The 23,314-nt window shown below is 42.1% G+C and overlaps 2 protein-coding genes, 1 long non-coding RNA gene and 1 pseudogene across 4 annotated transcripts; 3 read left to right on the top strand and 1 right to left on the bottom strand.

Annotated features, from left to right (window-relative positions):
- Positions 1–451: 451 nt before the first annotated feature.
- On the top strand, positions 452–8,601 carry septin5a (septin 5a; the record flags this gene model as incomplete). Its single annotated transcript, XM_080739510.1, has 11 exons — positions 452–526; positions 1,876–1,966; positions 2,132–2,218; positions 2,377–2,500; positions 2,809–2,943; positions 4,448–4,565; positions 4,860–4,961; positions 5,412–5,508; positions 6,187–6,322; positions 8,103–8,205; positions 8,539–8,601. 11 exons carry the CDS (start codon positions 452–454, stop codon positions 8,599–8,601), a joined length of 1,131 nt encoding a protein of 376 aa, XP_080595636.1.
- A 2,848-nt stretch (positions 8,602–11,449) lies between these two features.
- Positions 11,450–12,670, top strand: LOC308295303 (platelet glycoprotein Ib beta chain-like). The gene has a single exon (XM_080738336.1). It carries the CDS (start codon positions 11,939–11,941, stop codon positions 12,572–12,574), a length of 636 nt encoding a protein of 211 aa, XP_080594462.1. The 5' UTR covers positions 11,450–11,938; the 3' UTR covers positions 12,575–12,670.
- Positions 12,671–14,604: 1,934 nt separating this feature from the next.
- Positions 14,605–17,053, bottom strand: LOC308296359. The gene is made up of 3 exons (XR_013962613.1): positions 16,926–17,053; positions 14,979–15,063; positions 14,605–14,784 (listed from the first exon to the last, which is right to left on the bottom strand). It is a non-coding gene; the product is annotated as an uncharacterized lncRNA (long non-coding RNA).
- LOC308296358 (platelet glycoprotein Ib beta chain-like) lies at positions 16,742–22,454 on the top strand (annotated as a pseudogene). The gene is made up of 4 exons (XR_013963366.1): positions 16,742–17,330; positions 18,224–18,518; positions 19,028–20,325; positions 20,700–22,454. The product of XR_013963366.1 is annotated as a platelet glycoprotein Ib beta chain-like (transcript).
- The last annotated feature ends 860 nt before the right edge of the window (positions 22,455–23,314 follow it).

The following is a 23,314-nucleotide window of genomic DNA, read 5'->3' on the forward strand; positions in this document are numbered from 1 at the left end:
CTCTCTCTCTCTCTCTCTCTCTCTCTCTCACTTAATCTCTTCATCTCCCTCCCTCCCTCTCAGTGAGAATTCCTCTCTACCTGTCTGGACAGGGAGCAGGGGATCGCTGTAGGGCAGAGAAGAGAAGACAAGAGAAAGAGAGGAAGGAGGGAAAGAGGTGAAAGAAAGTGAGAGGAGGAAAGTAGGAGGAACAAAGGAAGATAGAAAAAAGTGTAAACATACAGAAGTGTATTGAGATCCAGTGGGGGAGAGGTACCCATTGGAACAGGAAAGACAGGAGGACAGGACAGACAGGAGTTTCAGTGCTCTGCGTTTCAGGGCACTGACTGGAATCTGACTTTTTGGACGAGTCGAGTTCCTTCTCCGCCTCGTCCTGTTATTTTTTTTCTCCCTCAGAGACTAGCCACAGTAGCTAGCTATTTTCGTTCCATTGGCGTCAGTGCGGTTTAGTATGGATGCCATCATGTTGCAGGAGAAACTTGTGGAACGCTTGCTTTGCCCACGTGTAAGAACAGCCCGTCAAAAGGTAACAAACTAAACATAATATATTGGGAGGGAACGTGAGAAGAGTCTTTTGTGTCAAAGGATTTGTGTTAACAGCTAAAGTTTTATGGTTCCTGCCGGAATGCAAGAAGTCCTCAGTCACACTGAAGGATCTTTCTCATCTCGCAACCATCAGTGGTATTCTCTTGGTAGGGAGGTGTTTGGATTACTGTTGCATATCCTCCGTGCTCTCACAATGATGTAATGACAGTTTAAATGGTAAATTGATTTGTGACGAGAGATTTGTATTCGCTGTCACACCCTGTTGCCGTCGAATGATTGACTGGTTACTCAGTGTGTTGTCCTTGTAGATTTCCTCATTCTCACAGAGATGCAAGCAAGCATCTCTGGTAGCGTGTTGCGTGCACAAAGCCACGGGTGACGGGTCATAGTTGTGTGCGTGTTGTGCGTGTGCATGCGTGTGTGTGTGTGTGTGTGTGTGTGTGTGTGTGTGTGTATCTCTGTGCAATGTGTTTGTAAAAGCGAGGCTGTCGGAAGTGCCTGTGACAAGTTATGACAGCTTATAAGGACGCCGACTGTGTTTGGATGATGAGAAGAAAGGGGCTTTTCATGTCCATTCAATATAGCTTCTGTCTCAATGCTGGACCCTAGACTGTGGCAGCCTGGCAGCCTGTGGCAGGCTGGCCTTGAGTGTGTATGCATGTCAATGGGCTCACATTGGGCAGTAGGGCAAGGATGACATTCTGCCAGACCAAGCCCTTTGGGCTGAGAGCTACAGTTTGTTATAGTCAGAGACTGGTCTGGTATCCTGTGGTTGTGTGTGTGTGTGTGTGTGTGTGTGTGTGTGTGTGTGTGTGTGTGTGTGTGTGTGTGTGTGTGTGTGTGTGTGTGTGTGTGTGTGTGTGTGTGTGTGTGTGTGTGTGTGTGTGTGTGTGTGTGTGCACATATGTAGTGGAAAATTGTAGTTCTTTGCAGAAGTGGCATGATGTGTTTTCCATTCTGCTTTAGATTGGCTGCGTAATAGTGGCTGCCTACCTTCTGTTGTGGTGATTTAAACGATTTAGCAAATGTCAATCATGGTTTCACTTCAGAATCACTCTGGGCGTTTGTTTGATTAATAGGCCTCCTCAACACCCCCCCCCCTCTCTCTCTGTCTGTCTGTCTGTCTGTCTATCTGTCTATCCATCATTCCTTGGCACCTGCTGTGACTTAAAAAGAATGTATTTGCATTGCGTACACACCTTCAAACAAAAGATAGATTTATTTCCATACATTTATATTTATCCTACTCTCACTCTCTCTCCCTTTCTTTCTCTCTCTCTCTCTCTCTCTCTCTCTCTCTCTCTCTCTCTCTCTCTCTCTCTCTCTCAGGAGAAGCAGTATGTGGGTTTCGCTACCTTGCCCAACCAAGTCCACAGGAAATCTGTCAAGAAGGGATTTGACTTCACCCTCATGGTTGCAGGTCAATTTGGAGTTGAAATCGAACATTGCTTTACTTATTGGATATTAAACATTATAATGTAATGTAACATGAGGTACATAGTTGTTTCACTCTGTCTGTCTGTCTGTCTGTCTGTCTGTCTGTCTGTCTGTCTGTCTGTCTGTCTGTCTGTCTGTCTGTTCACAGGAGAGTCAGGTATGGGCAAATCCACTCTGGTCAACAGCCTGTTTCTTACTGACCTCTATAAGGACAGAAAGCTACTCAATGCCGAGGGTGAGTGCTATCCCAGGGTATTTAATACACAGCTCTCTGCCTGTCGGTGCCGCCTGTCTGTAAACATGGACATCGTCAATTAGATCGTTCGCGGCTCATCTCTCTGTCTCTCATCTTCATTTCCCTCACTCGTCTCTTCCACTGACTCTGCTTTTCAGAGCGTATTAACCAGACAGTAGAGATTATCAAGCATACGGTGGACATCGAAGAGAAAGGAGTCAAACTCAAACTGACAATCGTAGACACGCCAGGGTTCGGAGATGCTGTCAACAACAATGAGTGGTGAGATAACCTTCTTCTCTGGCACAGTCCTGTTTAGGCATGGCATGACTTATTCAGTCCTGGTCTATGACCAAAAATGTATTCACATGTCTTAGTGTTTCAGAAAGTGCCTCTGATGTATCCTGTGTGTGTGTGTGTGTGTGTGTGTGTGTGTGTGTGTGTGTGTGTGTGTGTGTGTGTGTGTGTGTGTGTGTGTGTGTGTGTGTGTGTGTGTGTGTGTGTGTGTGTGTGTGTGTGTGTACGGTATGTGTGTGTGTTTGTGTTTGTGTTTGTGCGTGTGCGTGTGTCTGCGTGTTGCCGTGTTTTAGCTGGAAGCCAATCACAGATTACATCGATCAGCAGTTTGAACAGTACTTCAGAGACGAGAGTGGCCTGAACAGAAAGAACATCCAAGACAACAGAGTCCACTGCTGTCTATACTTCATACCTCCGTTTGGCCATGGGTAAAAACTGAAAACACAAAACATAAGAATGTTTCAACCAACTTAATGGCATTCATCATTTGTTTTACTATCTCAATTTGTTCTTTGGAACAATTAAAATGTTTGTGGAACGGTACGGTAATGTGCCCTCTACTTATAATTGTAATGTAATTTAACGTAACTTGTAATTCATTGATTATGGAGAAAATGTCAACAAAAAGACATTAGCCACAAAATAAAAGTCTACCAAAGCTGTGAAATAAACATGAATTAGCATTACAATTTCCCTTTAAGCCTGGCCCTAGCCATAACCATAACCATAACCATAACCATAACCATGACCTAACCTACAGCCCCAATGAGGATCTGCCTCATGTTAGCCTTGGAGGATGTTTTGTCTTGGAGGATCGAGTGAAAACACACTTGCAGGAATGTACTGTAATGTTGATGCTGATGACTAGGTGGAATAACACATCCTGACAGTGATGATAGGGGGGACCAATACTAACTACTGTTATCATCACACACTCCGCTACACAGCTCCTGGACAGTAAAGTCTGCAACATTCTCCAAAAGTGTTCAAACATTATTTGGCTTCAGCAGGTCAAAAAGAACAAAATTACATTATTGCGGAGGCAGCGAACAAACGCAGTGCCTTGCCTTGTTTGGCACCTCCAAGCTATTATAACAAGTCAAACACCACCGCAGAGACACCAATGCGAACATTGTGTGAGTGGTCAGACACTCAATGCGCTTGTGATTCTTATTGTTTTATACATGCAATCTGCTAGCAACGCACATAACATTGGCCACTGAACAGTTTTGAGGGGGTTAGGACATACAAACCTCTATAATCCCTCTCTGAGCAACTTCAAATGGCTTATATTTGTGCGTGTCTGTCACCAAAGCCCAAAGACAAATGATAGCAAAGCACATTGGAGGTTGATGTAATCAAAGTGTGATTACATCAACACTGTTCCAGCAGTGTATACAGTGGGCAGGTCTAACATTCAGAAATTCAGGTTGGAGCCTCAACTCAAAATCAAAAAAGGAAAGAACTTTTATAAGCTTTATACTGTTTTATGTAGTTTGTAGTCAATTAAGAATGATTAAAGGAAGAAAGAGCCGTCCTCTCTCCTTTCAAGAGAAAGTTCTCCTTCTGGTTCAGACAGTGGGGGTTACTGTACGTGTTACACTATGCAACCATGTAATGGAGTAAACCTTGGTTATTCTTGCAGAGTAGGCCTTAGATGGACAACATTCTTTTTAATTGTTCTTATCCCAACCTACAAGCCTATTTAGCTCCCGTTTACAGCCATACAAATATAAACAACACTTCTGTAAACTACCTCTGGAGAACCTCTTATCCCAACATGCCATGCAAGACTATTTAGCATAGGGCCTACAACAGACAAGACTGCTTAGCTCCCGTTTACAGCCTTACAAATGTAAACAACACGTTTTTAAACTACCTTCTCTCCATCCTGTTCTGGTACTCACCCAGCCATTGTCTGTCCCTCTGTAGGCTACGTCCGGTGGATGTTGAATTCATGAAGGCGCTGCATGAAAAGGTCAACGTCATTCCACTCATCGCCAAGGCAGACTGCCTCACACCAAATGAGATTAAGAAACTTAAGGACAGGGTGAGCGGCGAGTCGCCCTATTAGAATGAAATTTGTTTCCCTGTAAAATTCATTGTAATTTGTCTTCAAATAAAGAACTAAAATGTGTTTGTGTGTGTGTGTGTGTGTGTGTGTGTGTGTGTGTGTGTGTGTGTGTGTGTGTGTGTGTGTGTGTGTGTGTGTGTGTGTGTGTGTGTGTGTGTGTGTGTGTGTGTGTGTGTGTGTGTGTGTGTGTGTGTGTGTGTGTGTGTGTGGGTGGGTGTGTGTGTGTGTGTGTGTGTGTGTGTGGGTGTGGGTGTGTGTGTGGGTGTGTAGGTTCGAGAAGAGATTGAAAAGTTTGGCATCAAGGTGTACCAGTTCCCTGAGTGTGACTCAGATGAGGATGAGGAGTTTAAGCAGCTGGACAAAGAGCTGAAGGTGAGTCTGGGGCAGCCGTTGTCAAAGTGGTGTCTGGGGCCCCCCAGGGGACCAGGGGTCGGCCAGCAAAATGAGTGTCTGCATTGTTATCTCCCCATCTACAGTATATTAGACAGTTGTAGAATATTGTTCTGAATCCAATCTAACAATAAAATGATTCTTTTATGGGAGTCTTTGGCACTAAATCCTTTCAAATGGGGTCTGTGGCCTAATACGTATCATTGGGGATCCTTGACATGAAACAGTTTGAGAACCACTGGTGTAGATGTGGGGCGTTAAGCCTAATTTAGTATAAACTAGGTATTAGCATACATGTCCTAGAACCTAGGTTCTAGGACATATATATATATATATATATATTACAAATCTTGTGTTTTATTTTTGTTTTATCTTGTTGAATAACTATTTGGTGGACATAATGGAGCCTATAATGTATTCCCCTGTGTGCAGGAGTGCACCCCGTTTGCAGTGATCGGCAGCAACACTGTGGTGGAAGCCCGTGGACAGAGAGTGAGGGGGAGACTGTACCCGTGGGGTATCGTTGAAGGTACGTTCAACAACAACATCGTCCGCTCCTTAACCAACCCTGATGCAAGGTGTACAGATGGACACAGCGTTATGATGAAATTACACCCTCACAAACATAAATAAATGTAAACATTAGCACAAGTAACATGTGTGAGAACTTCATAAGCACCATTGCTCACAGCAGTAGAAAAAAGTCAATGTATAATAATAATAATCTTTATTGTCCCTGAGGGGAAATTTGTCTTCACAGTCTGTTCAACACAAAAACAACACAAAAACCATATAACACAAAACATCACAGGACAGATCATCAGGTCCCCACTAGTCACAGAAAACCATCCTAGCGACGGGGGCGCTTGCTTAGCAGATTGTTTAGTGCAGCGATGGCTGAGGGGACAAAACTCCTACTAAACCGTACCTTGTGACACGTCAAGGTTCTATATCTACCCCCCAAAGGCAAGAGGTCGAAGTAGCGATACAGAGGATGATCAGTGTCACTTGTTATTGACAGTGCTAAGCGTGTGATGGCTTTATCATTCATCTCCGCAAGTGTGGGGGTGGGAAGTCCGTATTATTATAAAAAGAAAAGAATAAGCCATGTATACTATGTTGTACGACAAATAGTGAAAATACCCGATCTACAAGCTCACAATGTGTCGCGTTGTTGACAGTTTGTGTTTGTCATTCTGTCCCTCAGTGGAAAACCAGTCACACTGTGACTTTGTTAAGCTGAGGAACATGCTGATTCGCTCCCACATGCATGACCTGAAGGACGTGACCTGCGATGTGCACTATGAGAACTACAGAGCCCAGTGCATACAGGAGATGACCAGGTGTGTTTGTGGTTTTAATGCATTACTTGCATGCCCTACCCAGGGTTTGCAGCCACGAGCACTGACATTTCTACTGTCGAGCTTTAGCTATAACGGAGAGCATTCCTGGGAAGACTTGTTGTTTCTATCTGAGTTTCATGCAATAGCTCTTGTCGGTCAGTAGTGATCCTGCCCAACCACAGGATCTGTATCTCTCAGTAGAAGAGCAGAGAGAGCACCTCCAACCACCGCAGCTTTGTTGGTTATTTAAGGGATAATTGCCGGGTCGCTGGTCATTATTGAGAAATAAAATCCAGACAGGGCGATAAGGCACTGACGCGTAGCGAAGGTGTCTTATCAACCCAAAGGGATTTATTTCTCAATAATGACCGGCGACCCGGCAATTATCCTGCTTATAACATGGCTACTTAATAAATTAATTAATTAACTGACTGAAAAGTTACAACAAAACGAACAATGTTCTTGCTTAAGGTAATGAAAGTATTCCATAAGTGTTGCGCTGGCCGTCCGCCCAGTGCATCACCGTAGCCTCGGAAAACAAAGAAGTGTTGATCAAATAGTATCAATTTTCGGTTACTGCATGGTCTATTTCTCGCTTCAAATGTTTTCAAAAACATTCCTGAGAGCAACGTTGTTGTGGAAATTGAACATTTCCTCTGTGAGAGAATGAAGAGTTAGACACTGATATGTCTATAACAGATTTATTCAATTTAACAGATGACAATAACAATAATATGACAATAATTCCTATGTAATATAATAATGAGAAAATGAGAGTAGAGAATAGAAAGAAGAGAGGAGAAAGTAAAAAGAGATGAAAGAAGGAAAGGTGGACAGGGTTCAGTTGTCTCGGATGGCAACAGGAGTCTGACACTGATCTGGATGTTGAGGCAGCTTAAATACAGATACTGCAAGGATACATACACATTGTTAAGATAATTCTGAGGACTGACATTCCTTCTGTCTGACCAAAAGATGTGTTCTCTCAACACTTAGTATGGAAGGTCACTTCTGCCTGACTATGAAATGTGCTGCTCAATGCTCAGCGACTGAGAGCGGCGACACTACCCTGACCAACTACTGCATGAACATGTGTTCCATTCTTATCGACTGAGAATGGAAGGCCCTCTGCTCTATGCCGAGGCCGTAGTGTGTAGTCACTACCCTAGCCAGAATAGTGACGTCTGATACAAGAACCATTCTCCTTAGTTGTAAATGACTTTGTATAATTGTTTACATGGCTTTCATGTTGGATACAGCATAACATTCAAGCAGCACAGTCAGGTACTCTGAGACCTTGATTAGAGAGCGGTCTGTTATTGAGCGGAGCGGTCATTATCCAGAAATAGCACTCGCCGAATTCTGCGATTGACCAATCAGAATCAAGCATTCAACCAAGCCGTGTAATAAATTGGATTAGCATAACTCTATCATAGAGATTGGTTAAAGTAACATCTCTTTACAAACAAAAAGTCAGGGATGCAGCTTCAAACAATTACGTAAGGGTTTATCCTTTTTTCCACTTCCTTTTTTCCATCTATAACACGTCTTGGCTGAAAATGGCCGTTCTACAAGTTCACAATGCATTGTGTCGTGACACGTTGTGAGCTTGTAGAACGGCTATTTTCACAGAATGTTTGCCGTGCTCGGGTTCATGTGGTAGAGAGAAAGAGTCGGGTGAGAAATTTGTATATGTTGTAAACATCTTGGTTTATTGCTGACATTGGCAGATTTGAACGGCGTGCCTTTATCCTCTGTGTGTGATTGTGTGCTTCCTCAGTAAACTGTCCCAGGACAACCGCATGGAGAGCCCCACCCCCTTCCTGCCCCTGTCCACTCCTGACGTAGAGACAGAGAGGCTCATCAAAATGAAAGATGAGGAGGTATGGAAGCTATTACAGACATTTCTCTTAACAATGGTACCGCTACCAGAGCTGTTTGCTACATGGGTATGAAAGGTGCTATTTAAATCAAGTTTACTATTATTAATTTATACATTGTATTATTATATTTTTCATTGCGCCGTTCAGAGATGGAATCGATTTTTCAAAACAGTCCAACACAATTTGTAAAGCTACCATACATACCAGAACATGACATGTTTACTGCACATGACATAGACATGCAATCCACGACGCGTTGCATTGCATCTTACAACAGGGTGTAAATTAGGTGTAGCGCTCTCGCTCTGACCTCTCCCCTATTTGTGTTTCCAGCTGGCCAGGATGCAGGAGATGCTGAACAAGATGCAGCAGCAAATCCATGACCATGATGTGTGAGAACTCCCAGAGCAACTGGTACACTACAGCATCCCCTGCTGTCTGAACTCTGAACTAAAACAAACTCAGACCTGATGCTAATAAATGCAACACAACTTGGATATATTGTGCTAGTGGCAACTCTGGCTGTACATTCATCTCCTATTCGGTGCTTTGTATATTTTGTCCCCTTGGAGGATTGTGTTGTGGGAGGGTACTTTTCTGTACCATATCTATGTCCCCATTTTGAGCCCCTTTGCTGTTAACAGTCTTAACATAGACTATAATATAAATGCATAATTTAAATTACTATTCATTGTCTAATTTATAAATGCAATGCTAAACTTTTGGGATATTCTGTCAGGGTATGAATATGTGCATTATGAAATGTTTTGTATTGCAACTTCGTTTGATGTTGAGGTTTATTATAGATGTTGGTTTTTAGTCGTTGTTTGTGTGAGTGTGTGCGTGTGCGAGAGAGCGAGCGTGCGTGTGCGTGCATGAATGTGAGACCAAACATCTACTTTAGATGTCATCAGATATCCATCCTTAAAATTCAGTTTGTCTTTGTAGAGGTACAGTACTGTATAGTGATTTTACTTTGATTTAACACCACAAAGGGAAGACATCTCATTTTGTTTCCTTTTTTTTTTTGGTGTCTATCATAAATATTATATTATTGAACAACGTTTTCTGTATGGCTACACAAAACCTTATTTTCAGGTACTGTTTTTACATTCGCTGGCTTTGAATTGAAAATGCACTTATCGCCAGTGGCTAATGCCTGATTTATACTTGCTTGTGCGGCGCGTCGCACACAGAAAATAGCAGACCTACAAGCTCACAACGTGTTGCTTTGCAATACCTTTTGAGATTGTAGATCTGCTGTCCTGAGTGTGCGGCACTGGCACGCAACTAAGAATAAATCGCCCTTAACTGTGAATCGAGACCCGTCAACATAATGAGAGGTTGTGTAGTGTACAGTACAATGTGCATGTGCGAGCATGCTGCGATTCCACCTATCTGCTTATAGCTGTGGGCCTGTATTCATCGCCTCATAGCTGATGCCCTGTGTTTGTTCTGAAATGCATTATGAAGATACATCTTGTTACCACTGCAGGATGGTAAAATGTATATAGAGCAACGATGTGGAGCAAATACTGTATTTAGGCTTAGGTTTGAAATGGCATATCTCTATGGCGGGACTGTATTCTGTATGCAGATGTGCGAGTTAGTGTGTGTGTGTGTGTGTGTGCGTGAGAGCTTGTGTGCGTGCTATGTGTATGTGCAGACTCCTGAGGTGGAGGTACATGCAGTGCACCCGCTGCCCCTCTGGCTGTGATACCTGTATGCCTGAGCCGTGTTGTCTGTCTGAGAGCTCAACACAGACGTGGAGCGTCACGTGTGCCCCCAGTTACAATGGTATCGTATGACAAATAAAACAACTTGATTCACATCACTTCAGCCTTGTTTGTCTTATGCATTATTTCTCTGAAGGTCATGGAGTTCAATCCAGCCCTGTGGAGGGGGGAAGAAACCCACAATGTACTGTGTTATATCACTTCCTGAATGCACACAGTAAAAAGAGCACTGGCCCACAGAGCTGTGGACACTGCATGGAGACAGAAATGCTGAGTCATAGCTGTGCTTCCCCATTGCCCGTCACCAGTGGTGGAAGAAGTACTCCGATTTTTTTGCTATTTTAAAGTCAAAATATCAATTCCACAATGTGGAAATACTCTCTTACAACTAAACGTCCTGCATTAACATTTTCACTTCAGTAAGTACAAAAGTATTGTTGGCACAGTTGACCCACAGTGTTTGTAGAGTGGCTACCACCCTGTAGAGTGGGAACACAGAAGTTCAAATAGGGCTTAATTGGTTCATGTATATTTTTTAATATATCACAGTAACTAACCAACCACTAGCGCTGAAAGAAGTACTCAGTAGCAAAACCACAATATATAAATATTCTAGTAAATAAACGTATACATAAAAGTAAAATTCCAGTATTCAAAAAGTTAGTTGAGTAAAAGTACAAAAGTATTGACATCAAAATACCTAAAGAATCAAAGTAAAAGTATTAAAATAAGAGATCTACAACTCACAACATGTCATGATGCGACATGTTGCGAGCTTCTAGATACAGAATGTCTTCTAGAATATAAAATTGGGCTTAAGAAGTTATTGTGTTAATAATCTGGATGTTCAAAGTAACTTGTAACTAAAGCTAACAAATAATTGTAGTGGAGTAAAAAGTACAATATTTGCCTCTTAGATATAGTACAGTAGAAGTAAAGTGTATTGAAAAATGGAAATACTCAAGTTAAGTAAAAGTACCTCATATTGTACTCAAGAAGGACAGCACTTGATTAAATGTACTTTCCAAAGCTGCCAATAACACACAATCCTATTCCAACCAGTCAAGAGCAGCCCCTTCTGTCAGATTTAAAAAATACATTAAAGTTGGACACATTCATTTTTGGAAAATGTTCATTTGGTATAAACGACCACTCTTTAATACTCTACCCTATGCCATAGGATGTTATAGGCTACAGTATGTGGCCCTAGCTGACACAGTGGCACTATACAAAATGCTTCCGGTTCCTTGGGAGACATAAATGGGTATGTGTGGGGATGTGATGATGATGATATTGTGTGTGTGTGTGTGTGTGTGTGTGTGTGTGTGTGTGAGAGAGAGAGAGAGAGGGGGGGGGGGGGGGGGTCTTTATCAGTGAGAACCAGCTGTACTGTATGTGCCTGATACTGTTTCTCTTAAGGCAATAGAGAAAGGCTATTCCTTTACACTTCGCTGTGGACTCTTAACCCTGAAGGTAAAATAATTACAATTACATTTGTTCTCATATTAATGACCTCAGAAACTTGTTTAGCCTACAGTACCGGTATATGATATAATCCATGCCTGCATATAGTAGTCTGTATTTATTTGCTTATTTAGCCACTACAAATTGCTTTCCTCTACTGTGTGCACTATGTACTGTAGCATTTGTGTTTAGCCTGACAACTGTCTCACTCTCATACTGTATGTGTTTTAGTTTTGTTATATACAGTATGGAAAGGTTTTACTCTTACAGTATGTCACCTATAGTCTCATTCTTAGCTTCTGTAAAACAATACAACAGATCTGATCAGTTTTAGGGTCAGGGATCATTTTCTGACAATGAAACAAAGAAACATTCCCATATTCACTTTCAGATGTGATATCCACACAAAGCATGCTTATTCCGTTATTAATGTAGTTGTACGGCATGACAAACCTTACGATTCTGAATATCATCTTTGTCATCTCTCTGACAGTCAGTAAACTTATTCTGTTGTGTTCTGTTCTACAGTAATTATGATGATGGGGCTATCACTCCTGTGTCTGCTCCTCTTGTCGAGAGCCACTGTACAAGGGTCATCAGCCTGCCCCTCTACTTGTTCCTGCAATGGAGGTCAAGTGGACTGCAGCCGCCGGAGTCTGACCAGCTCCTCGCTCCCCACCCATTTCCCACCTGGCATGACGGAGCTCCACCTCCACAACAACCTGCTGACCACCCTCCCCAATGGTCTGTTGGATGGCCTCACCTCTCTACGCTCCATCTCTCTCCATGGCAACCCGTGGGCGTGTGACTGCGGCGTGCTGTACCTGCGTGCCCTGCTGCTCCGCCAGCCTCACGGCCAGCGCACGTCACACAGCAACGTCAACTGCAGTTCCCCTCCTGCACTGAGAGGGAGGCTGGTGGTCTACTTGACAGAGGCTGAAATTCAGGAGACCTGTCACTACTGGTACTGTGACCTGGCACTGGCCTCGCAGGTGTGCCTGTTTGTGTTTGTGGCGGTGCAGGCGGCACTGCTGGTGGGTGTCATTGTGTTCTTGAGGAGGTTCGAGAGGATGTCCAGGGGCGCCAGGAGAACCACAGAGGAAAGCTTTATTTCTGGAGAGAACCCGATGAATACAGAATACGAGCCCTTGAAGGACAGCAGCATCTGAGAAAGAGTCGTCTAGATGGATGGGAAGGAAATAATACAGTTTTATGTTTTCATTTGCACAATGGACAATAAATATATATATTTTTTCAAGCTTAAAAGACCCTTCACACCTTCACACTAGAACAAGAATTGAGACAGTATTTTGTTATTTATTATAGAGAATTATTATGAATGTAGGCTATTTGATGTACAGTAACATGTTTGATAGTTAATTAGGTCCACATAATATTGTTGACCCAAATTGTGCAGAACTGTATTTTGTCCTTTTTTTTACAAACACATAAAGTACGTAACTGTTATTGTGACCGTGGTTTCTTCCTTTTTCTCTAAACCTTTTTGGGGGACAGTACAAACTATGGTTCATATACACTTAACATACTACACAATGACACGCATGATTCTTTTTTTACATGAAACACTTAAAACCCTCCAACTGAAAAATAATACATAGATGTCCACTGGTCTGGACATGGGAAAAGGACTGGGGGAACTAGATCTTTCCATATATTTGAAGTTTGAAGTATGATATTTAGGCTAAATGCATGCCTACATTGTAAATTGAAGATCCAATATAAAATGTACATTCACTGTCTTTGAACTGTGTTCATTTGAAATGAGGTGGATTATTTTGGCCATCACAATTATCCACCTGCTCCGGCTCAGCCATGTCCTCGTCTTCTGGCCAATCTAACAAACAGAAATATATCAGGTGTAAGAGCCATTCTGACTTTAATGACATCACTGCAGGGAGTGGTCAAGGCCAAGGTTGCCTAGGTTACAGCTAGGGTATTTAAACCACTCCCTAATGAAGCACAGGTGTTGCTGATGGCAGGCACACAGTTTTTCAACTGTGTTTGTTAGGCTGGTGGTCTGAATCGGTTATTGTATCTGGACTGCGAATATATAAATATAATTTATAGGCCTATGCTATATGGAAACGTTTGGACATCAGTTCTTGAGCACACGTCTGAATCCCTGAATCCACAACCTGAATCCCTTCCATCGGCATCGGCAGCCATCGGCATCCATGCTCCAAGTATTGAACCTGGCACTACATCAGGTATTACTGAGTGCATCTCTCCATTCCGACATTAAATAGAACGAATGCTTTAGAAGAATGCAATGACAAAATCCTCATTACATTTGTGAAATGCAGTGCAATGTGACATTTTGGCTCTACCCACCGCATGTTGTAGGCTTTCTGTATGGCACTGCAGACTGACGTCCGATTGCAGTAATGCCGCTGACACGGAGTCTAGGATACGCCATCAGCCTCTCCGCCAGGACGAGCATCTCCTCCTGAAATCCAGGAGAACTGACATCTGGATGTGGCTGCGGTGTATCTATCAACCATCCTCATTCCCCATTGGCACATCCAAAATGCTTGCTGCATTAATCGCTCCCGGGCCGGGTGACGGTTGTGTCTCTGCACATATTCTTAAGAAAACACAATTTAACATATTAATGTCATAACATATTTGCAAAACACCTGGCTGGATCACTTTTCACACAACACAAATCTGCAAATCAGCGCCATAGCAGCAATGCTAGGCTAATTTGATAGTTTGACGTTTCAATAAATAAGCACAAACAAACAATTTCACATGAACAATGTAATGTTAGTTGGCGAGACTGAAGCGAACAATTATCTCGTACGATTTTAGGATCTTATATATTTACTCAGGAAAATCTATTCAATAAAGACTGTATGTCATGCCACAACAAAATTACCAGATGATATATAACTGTCTGGAAACAGGACGTGCCGTATCGTTGATCTTTGGCACTGGCAGAGAGCAGCCTCACACAGTCTCACACCGACCAAGAAATTGAGGAAGTAGGATCAGCATAAAACTTATTTTAATTCTTTTATTTTTTTCCCCCTCCTCCCAAGAACTAGATGTCACAATATTCAACATACAAAAACGGCTGTTTATTATGACAATAGCAATATACATGTCAGCCAACACTTTGAACAAAAAGAAATGACATCCTGTTTTCAAAAAAAAAAAAAAAAAAAAAGACCTTCTGATATCCAATATATTCATTAGTAAACCACGGTTGAGTTTCCAAAATGCCACATCAATGTGGATGTGGCTGCGGTGCATCTAGCAACCATCGTCACATCCAAAATGCTTGCTGCATTCATCGCTCCCGGAGTCCCGGAGGACGGTTGTCTCTGCAGTCTGCACATAACGCTATAGCCCATTCCTTTTGCTCCAGAGAGACAGTGAGAAGGTAATTAGTCATAACAAGCCGGGCAGTTTTCAAAGTGGATAATCCACTAATATTCTGTGACAATTAACAGTGAACAACAGCTAATCTACCAGGCATTTTGGTAAATTGGTAGTTAGATTAGTAGTTAAATACATGTTTTCTTCTACTGGTCAACACAAAATTCGTACCTGCTGAAATGAAAGAGACTTCCTCATCAGTGTCTGCAACCTGATTGACTGCACACCCCCTGCGTTTTGCAGGAGATAAATGTCCCTGTGTGATTGGAAATAAAAAAGGTTAGAAGCTTAATTTCGATACCGCTCCAGCCCAAGCTGGGGGGAAGCACTTCAGGTTACTTACCAACATATCTGGAATACATCTGTTATGTTAATGCCAGCAGCCGTGGTCATGTTAGGCAGCACATAGAGACAGAGGGGCACAGGAGCAACAGGAACAGCTGCAGGAGCTCGAAGTCTTTAAAGTTATTCTTAAGCAATAATAAAGCATAAACTGCCAGGTCATCTGACCCGAAATTTCCCGCCAGTTTTATCCTCGTATGAGTCGTATCCATAGAGCTATAATAAGCGGTGTAAACTGAGACACTGGGTAAACTGAGACACTCCATTTATCTTGGCAATGGAACACATTTGTGGTCATCTGACCATTATATTTTCAAGCCCTTTGAATTTCCCACTTGCCATGAAGAGAGAGACCTGATAGTGCTGTAAAAAACATGTTTTTCACAAAAATGTGTTGATGCAGGGACAACATTTTATATCATACATGTTGATGAACTACCAACTTATAAATCCATGTGATAGATATAGCTGAAGATTACCCTGAATTGATAAAAGATATCACTTTTCCCAAAATGTGGCTGTGGGGTAAAGTGAGACAATTGCTTCGGGGTAAAGTGAGACACTATCTCACATTATCCCAACATGATAGACAGGGAGATAGCTGTAAAAACCTGATGAAAGGGTGTACCAAACTTTTCTCAGTTCATTCTTATGTAATTTTTCCTGTAGAACCCATCTATTTGTATGTGTCATGCATAATTAATGAATTAATTAGCATATTGGACTAAATTTGCTAATTATCTCATTAGTTATGCACAATACAACAATATGCTTTGCAGAAATGCATTCTAGAGGAGAAATTACATTAGGATCAACTGAGGAAAGTGGATCCTATTGACATTATTTGACACATGGGTGGATATGACAGGACAGACCATATTAAAAGACTTTCTGCTATGTACATTTTTGTGTTGTGCATATTTAACCTGGTTAACTGGGTTTTTGTGTTTTAAATGGTAGTTTTAAAGTGAAAAAAGTGAGTGGATCACTTTCTCCCGTTGATTCTCTGGTCTGTCTCAGTTTACCCCGGTCCTGGGGTAAACTGAGACACAAGACCACTTTTTTTTTAAAACAATCATATTTTCTGTCTTTTGTCTTGAATATGTTCTGATAACTTCCATTGTTAGGAAACATCCCAAATTACTGGTAAATGTGTAAAGTTTTACTGGTATATCTTTTAGTTCGCCTATAGGGGAGAAAATGTAAAAAGTGTCTCAGTTTACCCCGCTCTCCCCTAGCCTACTTCTACATTGCAGTAATGATACTTTTACTTAAGTAAAGAATGAGAGTACTTTTTCCACCACTGCCCTCATCATCTTGCTAGACGTAAGAGGGCCTTGCTTCTCACCACGTTTTAAAATTCAATTCAAATTAGCTTTATTAGCATGAGAAAACTCACGTCGAACAGATGCAACATTTGTCGCAATGTCGACACGCTCATTCCGAACATTGACTTCTAACCCTAACCCTAACCCTAACCCGAACCCTAACCCCGTTTCGAAATAGCGGTGTTTCGGAATGGCGGACTGTTGCCCTCCAAATTAGCGCAGGCTAACCGTAGCCTAGCATTGCTAGCTTCCCCGGCACGGCCATAGTCATAATAAGAAGGCCCGGCCCGGCCACAGCACCCAAGAAGACTCTACAGACAGCACCATAGTAGCAATGCTAGGCTACGGTTAGCCTAATTTGCGCGTTTTCCGAAATATCAATAAATAAGTACAAACAAACAATTTCACTTCAACAATGTTGATGACTGTAGCATTGGTTTGTTTTTACCTGCTGGTCCCTGAATTGCCTGAAAACATGCTGCGCAATTGTGTGGGACGCAATTGTGTGGGTTTCCAAGTTTATGTTTCAACAAAAGAACAGCGTAGACGGCCATGTCGTCTATCCCAAAGTGTTCTGCCAGATTTATATTATTCATATTTGATCACTTCTTAAAAATGATGAACCAAAAAGAACAGTTTTCGCACAAACTGCACCAAAATCAACTCCGCTCACGCGCCTATGAAGAGCAGTAGCCTGGGCTGGTTTAGTGTCAGAAAATGTAAGACTTCCAACAGGGTCTGGGAGCGAAGACAGAGCCGAGAACTCTTCACCTTGGAACCCTCTGTGGGACCTGTGGCCGACCCACGAGACGGGGAACCCTCCTGCTGTCCAACAAGAGCCGCCGTTAACCCAGTAAGCAAGGCCCGAATTATTAATTTCTAATTTCAAAAAAAAAAAAAAAAAAAGAATAAAAAAAAATCCACATTTCAGATGGTAGGATAGCCTACTTTGGAGAGGAAAATGTAGTGTTTTTTGTAAGGTTTTAAAGCCATAAACCAATGTCTAATTTACATTTGGGGGATATTTTTCACAATAATAACATAGGCTATGTAGGCCTACATGTTCTAGACCAGTGGTTCTCAACCTGTGGCTCGGGACCCCATGGGGGTCCCCACATTATTTTGGGGGGTCTCCAGATGATTAACTTAATGTGCTACATTGGTTTCTCACTCAACAGTAAACAAACCAACAAAGTTTAAGTGTGTAGACTGTAGAGGGTATATGCACATTTCTAAAGGGACAATTTAAGGACTTTTTAATACCTCTAAATGCAACTTCTAAAATGACAAATTAAGCATTGGCCAAATGGTCAAATATTGGAGGCAGAAAAATAGCAGATAAACATGCTTGTTTTGCGAGGAGGTGTAAGTATGTAGATCTGCTATATTCACAATAGAACCGTGTTATACAAAATGTAATGCCTCAGCTCCTAGTGCTCATCAGGGTGGGGGTTCCCCAGTTAAAATTATTATTTTGGGGGTCCCAGCTTGAAAAGGTTGACAACTACTGTTCTAGACATTACAACGATCACCAACTAAAAATATTACAGGCATTTTACTTATGTATTTGTGAGGAATAGCTTCAGTGGAAAAGTGAGATAAGTTGTGTGAATGTCAGCCTCTGTGGGGGGTATTTATATGCAAATATCATGACCAATGGTGATGTGTAGGTGAAAAAACAACAGGAAAACTAATTATTTAACCTTTTTTTTTTTTCTTTAATTAAATATAAATGTGTCCAAAAAGCGACAGTGGCCATTGCAGGGTTAAGAAGACTCAGAGCCGAGAACTCTCCACCTAAGAGCTTGGAACCCTCTGTTGGACCTGTGGCTGACCCGACCCACGAGACGGGGAACGCTCCAGCTGTCCAACGAGCCGCCGTTCAGAAGACTCAGAGCCGAGAACTCTCCACCTAAGAGCTTGGAACACTCTGGGGGACCTGTGGCCAACCCTCGAGACGGAACGCTCCAGCTGTCCAACAAGAGCCTCGATCAGCCGCTGCTGGACCCAGCTGCATCGAGCGGACGTGGGCTGTGCCAAGGTAACAAACAACCTAATTTTGATCATTCAAAATTCTAATATATATATTATTTTTTTTATGAAGTCGACGTGGGTCTGTCTACATGAGACTTGACGTTACACAGGCACTGCTGGTGAACAGCTTGGCAGGTTGCTGTGGTGGGTTTAACAACAAACAACCGTGACTAATAGCAGTGCTATGACATTGTATTTGCATGTGTGTGGCTTTGAGCTAATGGATAGGCTTACTTGAGCTAAAGGCCTATCCATACTATGACCGAAACCGCCGTTTTCGGTCAAAAGGTCCTTTTCTACCATAAAATTATATCCCTCGGGACTTCTGAAAAGCATTGGACCGAACGGGAGTTCGGAAATTTGCACGTCGGAAAACACAACTCACCGAACATTTCGGTCATAGTATGGAGAGGCCTTAAGGGGATTTGCAGTACTCGACCTGTGCTGTTTGCATTTCTGTCTAAAGCAGTGGTTCTCAAACTTTAAAATGTTAATGTCTTTCCTTAACTCTGACAGCATACAAATGGAGCCACCCCACCCATTTCCCGCCTGGCACAACGGAGCTCCACCTCCACATATATTTCAAGTATGATATTTAGGCTAAATGCCTAATCCAATACAAAAAGAACTTAGACAATACAGCACTGTTAAAATGTAATGGAAAATACATTAAGAAGAATAAACCGTTTATTGACGGTAGTGGTTCCCGCATGTGAACTTGGAGTGAGGCTCTTAACTTGAGATCATCCCATCATCTTTTGCCTTTGTTGGCTGCATAAAAACTGCCAGCAGCTTTCCCTAATTCCCTTCTGACATGTGGAACTTCTAAAGCCCGGGAGCCTCAGCACAAACATCGATTGATGTAAAATGGTATAGAGAAGGGAGATAATGTGACAGCCCCCATATGAACCCCCTGTGGCCAAATAGTGAAGGGAGGTTGCTCTATTTTACAGGCAAGGATTGCCAAACCACATATTTGGTACTGTATACAGTGCAGAGTTGAAATGAATTTGTGCCAAACGGTCTCCAGTGATTTAAAAACCAAAGATGCAGCACCCATGCACTGCTTAAACTAAAAGAGAGCACAGCACAGAATTGTGGTCTAGTTATATGAATTGTTATATATTTACTCAGGAAAATCTATTCAATAAAGACTATGTCATGCCACAACAAAATTACCAGATGATATATAATAAACCGTCTGGAAACAGGACGGGCCGTATAGCTGATCTTTGGCACTGGCAGAGAGCAGCCTCACACCGACCAGGAAATTGAGGAAGTAGGATCAGCATCAAATTTATTTTAATTGTAATTCTTTTAATCCCCCCCCCACCTTCCAAGAAATAGATGTCACAATATTCAACAAACAAAAACAGATGTTTAATATGACAATATCAATATACAAGTCAACCAACAATTAGATGTATAACCAGTGAACAGAATACAAAAAAGAAATGACATCCTGCTGATTTGGAGAACCAATTATTTTTTTATTAAATATATATGTGTCCAAAAAGCGACGATGGCCATTGCAGGGTTAAGAAGACTCAGAGCCGAGAACTCTCCACCTAAGAGCTTGGAACCCTCTGTTGGACCTGTGGCTGACCCGACCCACGAGACGGGGAACGCTCCAGCTGTCCAACGAGCCGCCGTTCAGAAGACTCAGAGCCGAGAACTCTCCACCTAAGAGCTTGGAACTCTCAGGGGGACCTGTGGCCAACCCTCGAGACGGGGAACGCTCCAGCTGTCCAACATGAGCCTCGATCAGCCGCTGCTGGACCCAGCTGCATCCAGCGGACGTGGGCTGTGCCAAGGTAACGACCTAATTTTGATCATTCAAAATTCTAATATATATATATATATATATATATATATATATATATATATATATATATATTTTTTTTTTATGAAGTCGATGTGGGTCTGTCTACATGAGACTTGACGTTACACAGGCACTGCTGGTGAACAGCTTGGCAGGTTGCTGTGGTGGGTTTAACAACAAACAACCGTGACTAATAGCAGTGCTATGACATTGTATTTGCATGTGTGTGGCTTTGAGCTAATGGATAGGCTTACTTGAGCTAAGGGGATTTGCAGTACTCGACCTGTGCTGTTTGCATTTCTGTCTAAAGCAGTGGTTCTCAAAAAAAACATTTAAAATGTTAATGTCTTTCCTTAACTCTGACAGCATACAAATGGAGCCACCCCACCCATTTCCCGCCTGGCACGACGGAGCTCCACCTCCACAACAACCTGCTGACCACCCTCCCCAACGGTCTGTTGGATGGCCTCACCTCTCTACGCTCCATCTCTCTCCATGGCAACCCGTGGGCGTGTGACTGCGGCGTGCTGTACCTGCGTGCCCTGCTGCTCCGCCAGCCTCACGGCCAGCGCACGTCACACAGCAATGTCAACTGCAGTTCCCCTCCTGCACTGAGAGGGAGGCTGGTGGTCTACTTGACAGAGGCGGAAATTCAGGAGACCTGTCACTACTGGTACTGTGACCTGGCACTGGCCTCGCAGGTGTGCCTGTTTGTGTTTGTGGTTTTGTGTTTGTGCAGACGGCACTGCTGGTGGGCGTCATCGTGTTCCTGAGGAGGTTTGAGAGGATGTCCAGGGGCGCCAGGAGAACCACAGAGGAAAGCTTTATTTCTGGAGAGAACCTGATGAATACAGAATATGAGCCCTTGAAGGACAGCAGCATCTGAGAAAGAGTTGTCTCGATGGGAAGGAAATAATACAGTTTTATGTTTTCATTTGCACCATGGACAATATAGTTTTATATATTTTTTAATGTTTTTCAAGCTTAAAATACCCTTCACACTAGAACAAGAAATGCCACCCTCTTCAAACATCAAACAATCTTGGTGAACTTCTCTTCAGGCGACAAATGTGACTGGTATCCGATGATCACCCTCTTAATGTGTCCAGTCTCCGTCTCTTCAGTCTTAATAGTGGTCATCATAGAAGATCGAACACATTGGTCTTCTTGCTCACTACTTCTTCAGAGAATTCTCAGTAATCCAAAGGCAGACTTGATTGTCGTCAAGGTGGAACTTGTACTGTTCTCACTGCACACTGGATAGTGTGATTCAACAGTCAGCTAAACACCTTTCTTCAACCAAGACTCTGGAGACGTGTGTAGTCAACAGGTTTACTGGCTTTCAAAAGGGTAAAACTACAACAAAAACAAACATACAAGACAGTGCTTAAATTCGTATTAAACAATAATGCAAATGCAACAAGAATGTAGACAGCTAGAATCACTACACAAACATTATATCAAGAGCTACAGATACAGTATTGGAAGGCAGCAATCATATGTTCATGTTATGCAGTTGAATTAGACAAACATCATAGTGCTAATTGAAATCAAACTATCAGTGAAGATATGTCTACAAACACAGTATCAAACATACCGACGATGCTCTTGCAAAGAACAAGATGTAGTAGTACACTTGGAGAACTTCTGACATGTAGCTGAGCATTCAGCTCTCTCTGACTGACTTCTGTTCTATGTTCTGACATGTAGCTGTGCAGTGTGTTTGGTCATTAGTACACCTGATCTTGGTTGAGTTGATTACTTTGCTTAGAAGGATACTGAAAATACAACTTCAAAATAAAAGCTCACAGCTCTAGCCCTGGTAAAGATCAGCCACTAGGGGGCTTCAAATGGAGACACACTGACATACTCAAACCATTACTTCAAATTAGAAGTTGTATGAGACAGTATTTTATTTTTTATAATTATTATGAATGTAGGCTATTTAGGCTATACATGTTTGATACTTAATTAGATCCACACAATATTGTTGACCCAATTTGTGCAGAACTTTATTTTTTTCCTTTTTAACAAACACAAAGTACATAACTGTTAATGTGACTTTAGTTTTGTGTCTTTTGAAGAGCAAAATGTTGTGTATTAAAATGATACAAAATGAAAGAGACTTCCTTTCTCTAAACCTTTTAGACAATACAGCACTGTTAAAATGTAATAGAAAATACATTAAGAAGAATAAACTGTTTATTGACGGTAGTGGTTCCCGCATGTGAACTTGGGAGTGAGGCTCTTAACTTGAGATCATCCCATCATCTTTTGCCTTTGTTGGCTGCATAAAAACTGCCAGCAGCTTTCCCTAATTCCCTTCTGACATGTGGAACTTCTAAAGCCCGGGAGCCTCAGCACAAACATAGATTGATGTAAAATGGTATAGAGAAGGGAGATAATGTAACAGCCCCCATATGAACCCCCTGTGGCCAAATAGTGAAGGGAGGTTGCTCTATTTTACAGGCAATGATTGCCAAACCACATATTTGGTACTGTATACAGCGCAGAGTTGAAATAAATTTGTGCCAAACGGTCTCCAGTGATTTAAAAACCAAAGAGATGCAGCACCCATGCACTGCTTAAACTAAAAGAGAGCACAGCACAGAGTTGTGGTCTAGTTTATATGAATTGTTATTATATATTTACTCAGGAAAATCTATTCAATAAAGACTGTCATGCCACAACAAAATTACCAGATAAATAATAAACTGTCTGGAAACAGGACGGGCCGTATGGCTGATCTTTGGCACTGGCAGAGAGCAGCCTCACGCAGTCTCACACTGACCAGGAAATTGAGGAAGTAGGATCAGCATAAAATGTATTTTAATTGTAATTCTTTTATCCCCCTCCTTCCAAGAACTAGATGTCACAATATTCAACAAACAAAAACAGATGTTTAATATAATATGACAGTATCAATATACACGTCAACCAACAATTAGATGTATAACCAGTGAACAGAATGCAAAAAAGAA

Source organism: Nannobrachium achirus (assembly GCF_963921795.1).
Source record: "Nannobrachium achirus genome assembly, chromosome: 12".
Taxonomy (NCBI): domain Eukaryota; kingdom Metazoa; phylum Chordata; class Actinopteri; order Myctophiformes; family Myctophidae; genus Nannobrachium; species Nannobrachium achirus.